This window comes from Neophocaena asiaeorientalis, unplaced genomic scaffold (assembly GCF_003031525.2).
Source record: "Neophocaena asiaeorientalis asiaeorientalis breed wild unplaced genomic scaffold, Neophocaena_asiaeorientalis_V1.1 scaffold131, whole genome shotgun sequence".
Lineage (NCBI taxonomy): Eukaryota > Metazoa > Chordata > Mammalia > Artiodactyla > Phocoenidae > Neophocaena > Neophocaena asiaeorientalis.
In genome coordinates, this window is record NW_020173201.1 from 4,618,257 (window position 1) to 4,635,140 (window position 16,884).

Consider the following 16,884-nt stretch of genomic DNA (forward strand, 5'->3'; position numbering starts at 1 on the left):
GGCACCTGTCTGGGAGGTGCTGTAAATACCAAACAGTACTGCAAAGCACAGGTGATAGAAACAACCCCAAAACTGCAGAGTCAGCCAACCACAGATAAGATAATATATTCAGGGAATACAACTAGTGCCAAATAAATCATTAGCAAGTAGGAAGTTTAACAAATAAGCCAAAAAATGAATTCTATGTTTGTTACTCAAATAGCTTTATACACATTTTCAGACTTTCAACACTAAGTAATAAAAGAGTGGGTCAAGAATCCATTTAATTGAGTCCCTATACATGTAAACAAAAATATTTTAAAGGAATTATTGGTGGTCCAAGATTAGAAAAGAGCAGAGACACTGACTCAGAATACCCTGAAAACGGTAACACCTTGTGAAAAACCCTGAAACTAAACTATGGTGGGGATTTAATTCAATAACAACTCAATGATCTTGTGATCAATGGTCTATGAGATTATAGGTATATAAAGCCCGTTGCTAATTTAATGGGAAAATCTGTCCCGTAAATAAAAATGCTTTAATTTAATTTTTTTTCATCTTCCAGTGCATTTTAATCAAACTTCCATCATCAGAAGAGTTCTTGTAGCATACAGTGTTAGGATGGGCATGTTGACTTGGTCCTACAAATGGAATATCCACAGATTTGCACTTCAAACGTATGAAAAATAAAATATATAATATTTAGCTGTATAAATTTCCCCACTAATCATGTTATCTTTAAAATAAATTACTACCTCTGTCCAATAAATTAAGCAGCCTGGAGTCACTAAGCAGACATCAGCCAAATGACATCCATTTCTTGAAAACATTCTGGGGGAAATACTGGAGACAGTCAAATGCTTACAGGAATCAACATGAATTAAAACTAGCACATTCAAAAAAAAATCTACAACATTATTGAGAGAAATTTAAAAGTATGTGGAAAGACAGTCCATGTTCATGGATATAAAGACTCAATATTTTAAGATGGAAATTCTTTAAATTTATTTGATTTATAGATTCAGTGTAACCCCTATCAAAATTCTATCAGGCTTTTTGGTGGAAATTGTCAAGTTAATCCCCAAATTATATGAAAATACAAGGGACCTAGAATAGCCACCATTTTAGAAAAGAAAAACAATGAAGAAGGAATTACACTATCAATTTGAAAACACACTATCTACCCACAGCAATCAAGATGTAGTTTCGACATTAGCTAGACATACAGATTAACAGAAGTCCAGAAGTAACCTCTTACATTTATAGCTAACTGACAAAATACCAAGGTAATTTATGGGGAAAAGGTAGTTTTTTGAATAAAACCTGCTGAGATATTTATACGCAAAAGATTTTTTTTAATGAACAGAGACCTTTATCTCACAGCATATGCAATATTAAAAATGGATCATCTAAATGTAAAATGTAAAAGCTAAAACTATAAAACTCATAGCAGGTGATATAGGAGAAAATCTTCATGAACTCTTGTTGGCAAAAGTTTCTTAGATGTGACACTAACAGCATGATACACAAAAATAGAAAATATTTGCAAATTATATAGCTGATAAGGGACTTGTATTCAGAATTTAATGAATATCAGCCATTTCAACGAAATATATTTAATATAATAAAACTTCAGTATAATTAAAGTCTGCAACACGAGTGAGTAAACTATGTATTTTAAGAATCATTATTTTGGTTATAAGTTTTGATTCTAATGCAAATGGGTTTAGGTAAGAAACTGTATGATCTTTAGTAAAGTTAAATTGTTTTAATATAAGACAAAATTATGTACAAATGTAAGAGTATATTTACAATTTTTAAAGGTTTGCTCAACAAATCTTTATCTGGTATTTGCTTAAAATACTAAACCCCACTAAGACCTTAAAAAAATATACCCTCAAACTTTAATCATGATATCACAAACACACATATACATACACACATATACTTACCACAGAGAACAATATCATTATTTGACATACAATAAATTGTCAAAGTCATTAAAATACTACATAGACTTATCCTAATTTTGTTTATAATATTGGAAATTATAAAAATAATTTTAACATATAACTCTATATGTAATGTTTATATGTCCTCCACAGGGTACTAAATAATACACAGGGCACATAGAGATATACACAGATAAGGCAGTAAAGGATATTAATTAACATAAATGCTCTATATAATTCATGAGAATGAATTGATATTAATAATAACTGGATGACTTTATACAAGATTAATCATTTACAATGCACATATGGAAGTAGTTCATATAACCAATTTAATACAGCTGGTACTATTAGTAGCAACATTTTAAAGAGTAGAACACTGAAGTACAGAAGGATAAGCTATTTGTGCAAGGTTACATAGGGTACAAAGTGACAGAAAGGGACACAACTGGTTAATCTGGTTCCAGATACTATTATCCTTATTTAAAAAATGGTTTTTGTATTTTTAAAAAATTTTTATTGGAGTATACTTGATTTAAAATGTTGGTAACAGATACTATTATCTTTAAATTGGATTTAACATCAACTTTGCCACTTACAAACTTTGTGAATTGGGACCAATTTTTTATCAGTGTACTAGCTCAAATTCTTTATAAAATCAGTCTGTGAACAAGGAATATTTTCATAGTAATTTCTAGCTCTAATATTCAATGACTTGTGACACAGCATTAGTAATCAGGAATGTTTTCAATGTAATGTATTTTTCCATATTAAGAGCAGTAAAGGGATAGCCTGGCTGAGGCTAAAAAGTTAGAGACTGTTTTGGAAAGGGCTATGGGAGATAATACTTTGTGTGTGGCAGAGAGAATTCTTAAGCCAAATAGAATGTATTTCTAGAATGAGACTCTTTCTAAACTAATTGAGAGCAAATAATTGAGGGAATAAATTCAATGGATATTTGGTGAATCCCTACTATGTGGAAATCATTGTGCTGACCACTGGTGGTTAGAGATCACTAAAGGAATTTATGGTTCAGTAGGTTAGATAGAGATGTAAAAGCTAACTTTAATGCAAGGCACAGTAAAATGTATGGGAGATAGAACTGCCACCTAGATATGTGGGAGTATGATGGAAAGAACAATGAATTCTGACTTGCTATGAAAATAAAGACTTTATTTAAAAAATAATATTTGAACTGTGTGTAAAAGAATGAAAAAGGTATAATTTGGATTAAATTTTAAAACCTGAGAGAGATATCAATAGGCATAGAACAGGAAGGATATTCTATGCTGAACAAACCCTCCATATAATCTCAAAGTTGGTTACATGGAGAGATGTAGCATGAGATGAAACAAAAATACTTGAAGTATTACATAGCTGTCCTTGACTACAAGGTGTGGAGATTAGACTCTTCCTTCAGTAGGATAAGGACCTATTTTGACTTGTGTCTGTGTTTCAGAATAAACATTTGTAGCAGTGAGGTGGGGAACCTGCAAAAATACGGTTGTTAGAGTCAACTGTAGCAGCCTAACTTATGGCAGTGCATGGGCATGGAAAAGGAAATGATGACAGACAGGTACATTTTGAAACAACATTTTCAGAAACCGGACAATCGGACAATCACTGGGATGTATGCAGGTGAAGGAGGGAGAAAAGAAACATGACTATAGTTGCTGGCCTGAAGCCAGGGTAATCCAAGATCAATTGGACTCTTCAAAATATAATTGCCTCCAAAGAAGATAGGTTATATATGTTTGAGTCTCTCTCTCTCTCTCTCTCTCTGTGTGTGTGTGTGTGTGTGTGTCTGTGGGCATGTCTGTGTCTGTGTTTCTGTATCGGAAGAAAGATAATGTATTAGTCAATTTATCTTAGAGTATGTCCTGTTTTAGCTGCCTGTCAAGTATCCACCTTTCCACGTCCAACAGATACCTTGCCACGTCCAACAGCTTGATGCTCAGGTCATCACAGGACATTTAACTTTGGGTGACATGAGTACACATAAAAGTGATGATTGAAAACTTGGGAATAGATGAAAGAGAGGAAATTTATATATTGATTTTTGGAAAATGTTAATATTGAAAGATTGGGAATTGAACAAGAAGCCAGCAAGAAGTCCCTCAGCCACCAGACAGCTAGGATGAGAACCAGGGAGGTTTTCCATAAAAGAGTAAATTTGAGAGTTTTACATAGACTAAGTATGGAGAAATATTTACTTCTGTATTTGACTCATTAGAATTATGATTTTATATGATTTTAGTAGTATGATGTGAGCGAAGGCCAGATTTATAACTATGTATTAATTATGCATAAATACAGAATAAAATAATAAACTATCTAGATTTATCAATCCAAATGCTTAAATACATCAGAGTTGGAATATCAGACTTAGATAGTAGCATGAAATCTTATCTGGGAAGAGTGTTTAGACCACGGCATAGGAGGATTTAAAAATGCTTATAGGCCAAAGGGAAAGAATCAATAGAGAGGAAGAGATTATTGTAGTAAAATAAAATTGAAAGAATGAAATAACTAGTGAGCACAGCTGAAGGTGAGGGAAAGGGGTGGACTTTAAAGAAGTGAAGAGGAGTAAAAAACATGAAAAAAGAAAGTAAGAACTGAAAAACAAGAAATATGGGAAGAGGTGCGGGTGACAATCAAAGGACGCCGCTCCATGAGGGACTCCATCTTAATAAATTAAGATTCCATTTTTCAGAGGGTACAAAAATATTGTTAAGGTTTAAGGCAGTTTTTCTCAAAATTAGCTACATATTAGAGCTGCTTTGTTTTATTAAATAAAATCTCTCCAAGTGAATCTACTATGTGTTAACATATCATTTAAATAAAAATATTTCAGGGTGTAGTCCAGGCATCAATATTTTTTAAAGTTTCTCGGGTAGAACTCTAATACTCAGGACTAAGAACCATTGATTTAAGAGAATTGTAGAAGTCTAGGAATAGCATCTTTGGAGTACAGACAGGATAGCTAACTACAAATAGTAAAATCTACATCTTTAAAATATTAATATTATATATAAAAATCTATATCTCTAATATAGAGCAATTGGTTTTTCAAGAAAACTAGCAATGTGTGAATGAGACCTTAAAACAACAGAGTGAGATATCATTTAGAGTCAACCTGGAAGATTTCACTGATGGCCTACAAAATTGTCTTTTGTGCAGCAAAAAATACACTGCATGAACTGAAGAAAAGAATCATACTCACTCATGCCAGTAATTTCTCTCTTAACACAAGATGTGCTCATAACCTGATTACACTTAATTTTCAGTTGTGAAAGATGCAGCTGCTGTTTTATGGCAGTGCTCCCATAAGTGTATTTCATGAACCATACATGTCAGAATCACCCTGTTCCCTTTTACAATAAGCAAGCATAATAGATATAAAGTCAGAAGGCTAGTTTATAACTGAGAACTTTTAACAAGAACCTGGGTAGTACTCACATTTTTATGACCAACCGATGCACGCTTGTGGACAAGGAGAGCTACCTCATAATAAGAAGACAGTAGACTCAAATAATTATGTACTTACATCAGGCCAAGATAGTCTCATGTCTACACTGAAAATGATCTGATTATAATACTTAAAATCTGTTTTCCAAGGCTCTCTTTGCTGGAGAGTGCTCATTGTCTCCTTTGTTTCTAACACTTTCACTCCTTTTGACAACAGATTACTAACCAAAGAGGAAACCAGTTGATCTTCTGTGGAGTTAGTGAGGAAAGGCAAGTTATTGAACGGTTAGTGATGAATGGAGCATAAGAACCCATTTTATGACCCTTAAAATGCAGTTGCAGATCATGGTTCTGAATTATTTTGCTCTGTTTTACATTTTTTCTCTCACTGGGAAATCTATTTCCTTTTATTTCTAGGCCCTTGGAGGATGTTTTATAGCCACACCACTCTTTTACCACATACCAGAATAACATTAAAAATACTAATTAAAAAGCTTCATTTCTTGGCATTTAAATAAGTTAAGAAATTAGAGGCACATAGACAAAAACAACAATCTATGTTCAAATAGATTTTCAAAGGGAAATATAAAAAATATGACTCTTTAAAGGCAAGGCAAAAAGTGTTTTATAAAGAGATACATAAGGGAAATTAACTCTTGTAGACTGCAAATGCCAGAAATAAGCTTTTGATCTCCCAAGGCAAACATTTTTGAGATATGGTTCCACCACATAACTGCTATCGTTTTCTTAGTTACACTTTCCAGTTCCCTGCTGGGGGTTTTTCTGTATAAACTTACTTTTATTTCCAATTATGTTATTATAGGGATGAGAATCAGATCTAATTAAATAAGAACATGACAATAATTTTCATTCCTTTATCTGTATAAACCATAATTTTACTCCCTATGAAAGAGTGCTTCAGTAAAGATAAATGTAGATCTCTAGGTCCATCAATTCACTAGAAATAAAGACCAATACACTTATTCCTCCCCATTCATTCAGATCTACTTGTTTACAGATCTTTCTTTCTTTCATCCTCAAATAAACATTTATTATGCATCTACTAGTTTAGGCATCTACTATATGCCAGGCACTATGGATACACAGACTATGGATACAGAAACAAATTATAGTTGTGCCCTCAAGACAAATGGGTAAAAAAGGTGGATTTCATCAATATGACAAGTGCCATAACCAAGATATGAATAAAATGTACTGTGGCTGTTTGAAACCTTTTCCCCACTACCCACATACATGGAAGAGGACATTCACATGGATGCATTTTTAGGTGAATTTTCAGCGCTCAGTCTATAATGTTACCCCTTCCTATATCACTGAAGAAAGCACATCTTAATCCAATAAATAAAATAGGGGTAGCATTGAATTATCTCTAATTTATATTAACAATTATATCATGCAAAATAGGCAATAATTCATCCTTTGAACAAATATTTACTGCATGGCTAGTATGTCTGGCATGTGCTGGTATTAGAGTAACAAACAAGACAGATGGCCACTGATGGAGTTTTTAGTTTGGGGTGGGGACAAGAAGAAAAGAAGATAATTTTAGTTGGTCATATTGGCTATGAAAGTGATGAGAGAAAGTTACAGAATAAGAATGTGTGACAGGGTGTGTATATGTATGTGTGTATGCTGGGAGGCTATTGACACTAAGCTGTTAGGAAAGTTTTCTCTGAGGAGGTGATATTTTGAGCTGGGTCCTGAATGATGAGAGTGAATTAGCCTTGTAAAAGATCAGATAAGAAGTGTTCTTGGTTAATAGAAAATAGCATACAAAAGCCATGAGACATATTGTTAACTATTTCTTCCCATACATTTCACACTGATGAGGACACACCACTGTATCATAATATCTTGGCTAGAAACTACTGCTATTGGTGGGTTGCAAGAACAGGAACTATTAAGGAAGAAGAATTACTAGGAATTATCTACTGAAAACTACCAAGGAATGCTTCCTCACAAAGTAAAAAGTCTAAAGAATAGGAGAAAGTAATCAAGCTATAAATAGAAGGGAAAGAGATCAAGGTAAAGGAGATAATTAGAGAAAATGGGAAAGAGCAAGGCACATTCAGGTAACTGGAAATGATAGTTCAGTAGGACTGAAACATACATATAGAAATAGAGGGCCAAAGATGAAGCTGGAGAGAAGAGCAACCATAACATAAAGACTTAAGTACACTGTTGAGGCATTTGGAATGCTTTTTTACTGCTCTGAACTATTTATCTAATACTAAAATATATAGGTACACAAATTTATTTATTAGTATTCACTATATACTATACTATTATATATTAGATTATATTCTATATTATTATATATTTTATGTTATATAATATATATTATATATAAACTTTAGTAATAATTAGGAGCCTTTCTAATACTCTAAAAAGTATAAAGAATCATGACCTTCCTGGCTTGAGAGTAATTTCAAATTATTAAATCTGACTCTCAGATGTAGAGGAAAATATAGATCAGTGGTCTTTACATGACTGGGCAACTTAAACCTTTTGGGTTTGTTTTTTATATTGATTACTTAAGTATTACTTATAGAGCTTCAGATCCAGGAAAGCTGAAGTGAATCTTTCTCATCTGTATTTCTCAACCACTCCCTAGATAATTTTGATGTACAGCCAGTTTGGAAAGTACTAGAGTCAACCAGATTTCTAAAAATCCTCAAGGAAGAATATTATTACTTCTTTATGGTTTATATACAGAACACAAAAAAGATTGTGAGATAACTTGCAATTTATTTAAATGTAATAAGTATAGCTAATGATAAAAATAAAATAAATCAAGGATAAAGTTTTTGCCAGATTTCTGTGTTTTCAAAGATACAATCTACTATCTAATCTTAATTTTTCCCATTGTAATGATTTTATTTCATGTCCAGGTAATCAATGTCTAATAGTATTACCCAGCAATTTATTAATACAGTCCTTTGTATTTATCTGCAAAGGAAATTTAACCAATTTCTACAAGAGTTCAAAATAATTTGAAGTTTTAAGCTACATGTTTAATGCTTGAAACTTCAGTATATTAAATATATTCATTATATTAATTAAATATGTTCAATATATTACATTTTAAAAATCAAGTATAAAAGGTCAAACAGCTATGTGTACATCTAGTTAATTCTACTTTAAAGTCCATGTAGATATACTTTCATTCAAAAAGTAAACATAAATTTAAAGCTTTTTAAGTTAAATTATGCCTTACAATAAGTCTGAAATTCACTTTCAGTTCTTCAGCAGTGTCTTCACCAATGCGTTGTATAATGCCCAAGGAAATAATTGCTTCAAATATCCTCACCTGTATGACACTGTCCCCAGGGTTCATATCTGTATAAACATAGACATCATACGATATTTCAGGGAAGGTTGGAGTGTTATCGTTTGCATCCATCACCCGAATATTGACAGTAACTGGTTCACTTTCTTGAACACCATCAAATGCCGTTATCTTTGGGGATAGAAAAATACATTTAATAGAGTATTCATGCAAACATAAGCACTACGGAATTAACTCCTACAATTTAATAAGTTTCTCATATGTAATTTACAGTTTTAAAAGGGTGCTAAAATGTTTGCTGATAAAAGGAAGTAATAAAACTATAATAGTACATATAATCAAAGTGTTTTAATGTGCTAAGAAGCAATTATGGAGGCGACTGCTTTGTTTTTAATGTATTGAATGCAAGCGCGTTTTAAAGAAGCTGATAGGTAAAATGTCTGAGAGGCTTGAAATGGCCAATGACACTGCTAATTTTTAGGAGTTAACTACTATTTAACCTTTAAAAAATTAATAGTAAAATACTCTCCATTTTTACGTTTTGTTTACAATGCAACAGTTGCTTTTACAGCCAACATGCTTACATCAGTCAAGAAAATAGGTGCCCTAAACATGTAATATCATTTTCTAATAATTCACAAAAATCACAATTTTTAAAGGATCCATTGGCATTTGTTAAGAGTGATATCTTAATTACATTATTAACTTTTAAAGAAGGTATCACCAAAAAAATCAGTGCTATAACACTACCATCCTCGTTCTGAATGACTTTTGAAATCCACTCTGTATCTAAGTTTTAACTGGGGACTTTAGGTTTTCTGAAAGCTCTGAGTTTGCTGTGTAAGCTTTTCCCAACAAAAATCCTTCTTATATAAATTCCATTACCTACCCTTTTCTATCAGCTCATTTTCCCCCTATATTTGAATAAAATCTAGCTCAGAAATTTGGATAATGAATAGAACTTCCTTTTTACCTCTATTCAGCTGTCAACTTTTTTTTCTCTCTCTCTCTCTCTTCACTAACCTAACCTACAAATTCTTGTTGTGGGAGGCTGTCCTGTGTATTATAAAAGGTTTATCAGCATCTTCAGGGTCTACCCACCAGATGCCAATAGCACCTCTTCATAAGAGTAACATTCAAAATTCTTTCCAGAAATTGCAAACAGGTCCTGTGGAAGGGCAGGATGGGGAGGGTGGTGGGTGCAGGAATCATCCCCAGTGAGAACCACTGGCCTAACCCTATGACAAAGTTAAAAATGCAATAACAATAAATAAAGTAATAAATGTTATAAAATAATTTTTTTATTTTGATTCTACTTTATAATATCTCAATTTAAGTCAATCATGAGTGTATGGTGAAGAGTGAGATTCCCATTTTCTTGTTTTCATTTCAAAATTTGTCTTTCTTCTGTTGGAAAGAATGGTAATAAACTACACAAACTTACAAACAGAAAAAAGAGAAATACATGTGAAGAATCTTTTATTATTTATATTCTCTGTTATTACTTGAAAATATTGCATTTTTCCTTTCAAATCATTGACCTTTTCAGTTTTAAACAGACACCTCTTTCACTTGCATACACATATATGTATATTTATATACATATATATGAAATCTCTTTACCGAAAAGATGTAAGTTTGCTGTTCTTCCCTGTCCACTGGTTGAAGTAAGGTGAGGTAGCGAGTGATTCCAGTCTGCGTGACAGTGAAGACTGAAGTATAATCATTCAGAAAAAGGTGAAGCTCTGGGTCTTTCGTCTTTAAAAAAAAAGTGCCATCATTTATAATGTTAATAAACAATGCATTTATTAGTTCATTACCTGGAAATTAATTTTTCAAATTTATTACAAAAATACATAACTGGATTAAGAATTTCTAAAGAAAAGAAAGATTTAACTAGAAATTTACTCATAATTGCGCAAAACTATCCACAGACAATTACTCACTTTGTGGAAAATAAAATACTTAAATAAGTACTAGTATAATTAATGTGAATAAAAGGAAAAATAGTAGGAAGAAGAAGAAGACAGAAAACAGTCCATTTGAATATATTCTTATTGATTATTTAATATCAATATTTTCCAGAACTTCACTGGACTCGAGAAATAAGAAATAAATACAAGAAAAGGAAATTGGAGGCAAGAATTTTAGCTGCAGAATTTTACAATTAATTCATTTGTAGTAATAAACTGCACACGTGCATATGATTAACCTGTTCTCATGTTTAATGAAAATAGAAATAAAATTGGTTATGTTTATAATTCATTACCTATAAATATTGTGCTTGCTCTTTCTTATTTTAATGTTGTAAAGATTCTCCAAGGGGAAACGTAATATTTATTTTAATTAAAACATTTCAGATGATTAGATTCAAAATATATGAATTGACACGTGTCTGAAAAAAGGGTTTAGAAAAAAATGATATATACATAAAAAGGAAGTGATTGCAGAAGTTCAAAACACAGGTAATTAACTAGGCCTTGGAAATCCTTCACAATCTTATTGCCATCTCTGAAAGACAAGGTATTAATCTCTACAATTCAGAGAAAGAACAAAGACATAAAATGGGTAGGCTTGGATTGGCGTCTGCATAGTGGAATAGCAAGGAAGGTGCAGCAAATAAAATGGGAATGTTGAGAGAGAGTGGACTACCAGGAAGGCTGTGAAAAAATAGATACAGGGATGATACAGCGAGGTAAGGTGTTTTACAGATTATGGCAACTTTTAAAATATTACGGTGTGAAATGTGATTTAATATCACAGATTTCTAAGTCTGACATCAAAGGCTGAGGGTGGAGTAGAGAGCCAGGAATTGTTAAACACATTGTCGATTAAAAAGAAAAAAAAATTATAACTCATATTTAAAAAATTTCTATGTAGAAGTGAGAAAGTTGAAATGCACGCTACTATATTAAAAGGTTGGCATGATTTGATCCACAAGATACTTTACATCTCCCTAAAGTTTCAATATGTATATACTTCAAATAACCTTGGAATGAATGGTTTCATTTGAACCTGACACAAGTTCTGTACTTGCCGTATCTTATTAGGAGATATTATTTAGCTATATCATGGCAGCTTCCTTGTCCATGATTTTGATATAAGGTCAATGTGCTACATTTATCTCGGAACACTAAAAAAATTAATACTATAGATAATAATATCTGTTGGTCCACTTATAAAATAATCAAAGTTGTTAAGAGTTGTAAAAAAAATCAAGAGGCTTCTCACTGATATTTTCCAATGGGCATTCAGCTGTTTTCATTTCAGTGCCATGACCCCAGTTTCTCAGCATGGCTAGGAAGTGGGGTATTTTGGTTAATCAAATAGGTTAGTTAATAAAAAGTTAAATTCTTTAAAAAAGTAATTTATAAAGTACACATTAAAACATATTTTTAAACCACATTTTTGGGATTCTTCTTTTGTTATACTTTAGAGCCAGTTGTAATCTAATTCGATTATCATTTTTAAATGATCACAAATGCTAGCATACAGTTTCAATTAATTTAAAAAAAACTAAATAAATATGAGCATCTGCCTTTTTAGTGTTTACCCTTGATTATATCTATCAAAGTAAAGTCACTAGGCTTTTAAATTCATGTATTTTTTTCTGTTCTTTGAACGTACAATGGTGCCAACAAACACAGCTTCTTTTACTCATATTACACTACGAGTAATCCAAGCTGAGCAAGTTTTGCTATGTGATTTGCTTGCCAAATATTTACTTCTTTCCTTTTGTTCAAATCCTTCAGTCATTCTCTACTTCCTTTATGACTAATCCTCTCTCAATTTCTCTTCTTCCTTTCAACTGTAGCTTCTGCTAGTAAATTTGTTAGATATATTCATTCATATACTCACCACGTTTTAAGCATTTTTTTAATGTCAGGTACTGAGATAGTGCAATACTGTAATGAATGTTGGGTTGTAAACCAATGTATGTATATGTGACTGTAGTATGATTGTGTCACAAACCACACTATTTCACAAATTTATGAAAGCGACAAGATTTTCATTGCCAAGCAACTCCCATTCGAAGATGATATACACACCAGGACTTCATAAACAGGCTCTCTCATATTTGATAACCAGAAACACTAAAGTCCTTTTGATAATTTAATTGTTTCCATTTCAAGTCCTTTTATAAAAACTAGCTAGGGACTAAAATAACATTTCCCAGAACTGCAGGCTATTTTATGTAAAAAAAATAACAGAATGCATAATGTTAGTATTGTACATGGCATCTTACAGCTTATTCCAATCTGCTTTGCACAGTTAATTTCTGATTAAAATATAACTTTTAAAGTTTATTAATATTTAAAATAACCTTCTAAAATTTATATATGTATATAGCATGCATAGATGCTATTGGTAAATGTCTGGGTATTTAAGTATAAGAATTTAAGAAGGCAGATTTGGAAATGTTCAGCCGGTTATCACTCAAAGTTTAATACCTGAGATCCATTTGTAAGGATCATACCAGTTTCAGGTGTGGTGTACTATGAGTGTAAATGGAAGATAATGCTCTGGCTTATTATTCTGATAGGGACAGTATATTTTATGTAGTCCTTGTGTCTAAATTTATTTAAATTAAATATTAGTTCTCTAAATCAAAATATACACAGAAGGCTGATTAATATAACAATCTTTTTCCCCAACATAAAGAAATATTATTTTACTCTAAAGTATACATTCAGCATATAACAAAAGCACAATATATTACTTTGTTAATTTGTGTATTATTTTCTGGGAGTATAAAACAAACTCTAATATTTATTCACAGCACAAATAAAGTGAATGCAAAAGTAAACACATATACAAACACAAAGGTAAACACATGAATGTAAAATTTTAAAATCTCATCATATAGAATAAATATGTTCAAATATGACAGTCTATTGGATTTAAAACCAACTATGGGTTTCCAATGAGACTCAAAAGATGACATCACACATACATACACACACAAGATTATATGCATCCTCATATATATGCACATACAACACAGAAATGTATATGTGCACATACATATGCATACTTATGCGCATACATATAAATTACAAAGCATAACAAGAAAATAAGAAAAAATTTAATCTCATCTGCCAATTTGAATTAGTTGACAGTAGTTCTCTGAAGTACCTTGTTTAAAAGGGTTCGACCCTAAGATTAGAATTTTTCTAAAAGAATACAATAATGAATTATTAATGCTCCATGGGCTAAAAAATTTAATAATTAAATAATGTTTGTTTAAGCTCACATGCAGTTTGGATTCTCCACAATTTCATACTACTATAACCAATAATATGATGTAATAAATTTAAATTACATATATATTTTAATAGTTTTAGGTCTTTATAAGTGATAATGAAGTAATTGCCTATTTTTTTTTTTTTTTGTAGAAAGGAAAAAGAACAAGAAAATGAACCACAGCAATTAACAAAAGAGCAAACACAAAATTAACACCTAGTACCTACAGGAACTCCACCAGGTGGAACCTATATGCAAATTAAACATTAAATTAAAAAATGTAAATATAAATGACCACAAATATATATATGGCATACAAGTGTACACTAGAAAAAACAATGAACCACAAAACAAACAAACGAAACCTTTTCCAGTTTACTTAAACTAACAACTTTTTCGAAGGTGTATTTTTTTCTTAGTATTTTGAAACATCATAACATATATATGATAGTATAACAATATTTATAAAGCATATAAGTACATTATACCTTTATAAGTGTACTGTATTACATTTCAAGGATACCTTTATTTTGAAACAAAACACTATATAGGGATGCAAACTGACTTGGAATATAAGTGGATCATTGCCTTTCTGCAAGCCAAATGCATAACCTCTGTTGATTATTATTCCCTGTTATTTTTTTATAACTAGAATTCAATAAGCAACTTTTAGTGGTTCTGCTACTGAAAACCTGGTGGTTTCAGACATGCATCTTTTGCATTACCTGCTCTATGTATATTCTGGACTATTATGAAACTGTGAAGTAAGAATGGTTGAAAAAAATTATAAATATGATTCATATATATATTACATATGCATGTATAAATATATATTGATATCTATATATCTATAGGAAGGAACATTAGTACAAATATTTTTGTCTACTTTCTTTTTCAGTTTTACTGTGACCCTTAATATTCCTTCTGACTCAAAATCTAAACTGCTAAGAACACCACAAATCACCAATCTCTGCTACTAGTTCCTAAAACTTTGCCTTACTTTCTACTGAATTGAAGGAAGAAAACAACTTCATTTTTGGATAAACAGATCCAAGTCTGTCCCCTTCTTGGCATCTGCCCTGTGGCTTAGCTGTGCTCAAGAAAACCAACTCCTGGAATGACTACTTCTCTTTCATGCCTGATGCTTTATCTCTGTTTCTGTTGGTAATACCTGTATGAAGTGATGTGTCTTTGTCCTTAATCTTAAATCCTGTATCCTTATGCTGATTAATTTCACTAATTCTGACATTCAAAAACTACTAGAATTTAACATGTAGTAAAATTCTTGCCTGCAAACTAAAAGGGCCTTGAAGTTTTCTTTTGTTAATACAGATCTTAAAATAACCTAGCAATGAACATATTTTACTTTTGAGAAGTGAAGAGCACTTGGCCTGGAAAAAAAATATGATTCAGAAGGACATAAATTCATCTTCAAACACATCAATGACTAATCTAAAGATTTATTCTGTATACTGGCAAATGGAAGATATAAAGAATAATGGTTGAGTTACAAGAATGCTCGTTTCAACTCAATGTGATTGAAAAGCTTTCTAGTAGTTGTCCAACCATGGAATGGGCCATATTGTGAAACAGTTAATTCAATACCATTAGAACTGTTGATACATATGCCAGGTATTCTCATTCCTTTACTTGTGTCTGAACTTATTAGTTTATTAAACAATTACTAGAACATACTAAGTTCTGGGAACTGTATTAGATCTTCATGATACAAAAGTTATTAAGATCTAGGACCTATCCTCGATTTAAATTCAATGAGGGAGAAAGGCACACACAATGATGTAAATATAACTTTAGAGAAATTCACCAAAAAGAGACATGCAACTCAACTGAGAGAATGCATAATCTAGAAAAGATTCTTAAATGAGGGTGTGCCTGAGCTGAATTCCAAACACTGAGCATGTTCTTCAAGCCAGTTCATGTAATGGAAAATGAAAGATTTCAAAAAAGAAAATGTAACAAAGGTAATTAGATAAGCAGTAGTTTGGTGTAACGCATGAAACCACAAGTAGTTGCTAACTGTAATAGGTGAAGCAGAAATTTTCAGAAAATGAGGCTGCATAAATGTTCAGGTATCAAGTAGCAGAAAACCATGCACATAGGCTTGAAATTTCTTCTGCAGCAAGTCATGAAAGTATACTAGGTAGAAGTGTGATATAGTAAGATTTGAGCTTTGAATAAATCATTCTAGTGGCTGAGTGAAAGATGGTTTTGAGTAAGAAAAAAAAATGGGAGCAAGAAGATTAGGAGGCAATTTTAATAAAAGACAAATAGGTTGTAAGAGTGGAGAGAGAAAAAGAGAGTCAAGAAATATTCAGAGGACAAAACAGGAAGAATTTAAAGATTTCTTAATTGTCTTGAGTAAAAAAAAAATCAAGGATGACTCCTAGGTTTCAAGCTTGAGTGGCACATGAAGTGTAACATCAACTCCTGAAGAATGGATTTTAATATAACATTTCACATAGTATAGGAAGTTGGATTAAATGATGTTTAACATTCTATGGACTTATTTAAAGTATAGATATATCAAAGTTGTAGATGATATTTTAGAAAAATTTGTCACTAGGGATTAGATATACTTTTTCAGTTTCTAAGCACCTAATGACCATCACTCACTGCAGATGATTTTAGAAAGAGGATGGGCCTAAATAATAAACAAATGGCCAGATAGACATTGTTTAATCACTTGACATTTCTATAAAACATAGTAATTATGGCACTCTCCATGCACATGGCTTTATCTAAGGGAAATTTTCTCTCCCTTCCCATCCCCACCAGCCCCAAGTGAAGGAGCAGTCCAAGGTGGCAGTGACTGCTACCATATATCTTTTTGGGTCACTGGCATTTGAACAAAAGGCTGCAACTGGTAAATATAAGGCTCACAGTGTTATACAGCTATCACAGGGTAGA

At 31.8% G+C, this 16,884-nt stretch overlaps 1 protein-coding gene across 1 annotated transcript in view; it reads right to left on the bottom strand.

The window, feature by feature from the left end:
- The window catches only part of PCDH15 (protocadherin related 15), a 689,667-nt gene that overhangs the window by 265,596 nt on the left and 407,187 nt on the right, over positions 1 to 16,884 (bottom strand). Inside the window, exons 12-14 of the mRNA XM_024744857.1 lie at positions 14,184 to 14,204; positions 10,336 to 10,470; positions 8,734 to 8,883 (exon numbers count right to left, since the gene is read on the bottom strand). Of these exons, the coding sequence (XP_024600625.1) occupies positions 8,734 to 8,883; positions 10,336 to 10,470; positions 14,184 to 14,204 (306 nt within the window). The remainder of the gene's footprint in view (positions 1 to 8,733; positions 8,884 to 10,335; positions 10,471 to 14,183; positions 14,205 to 16,884) is intronic.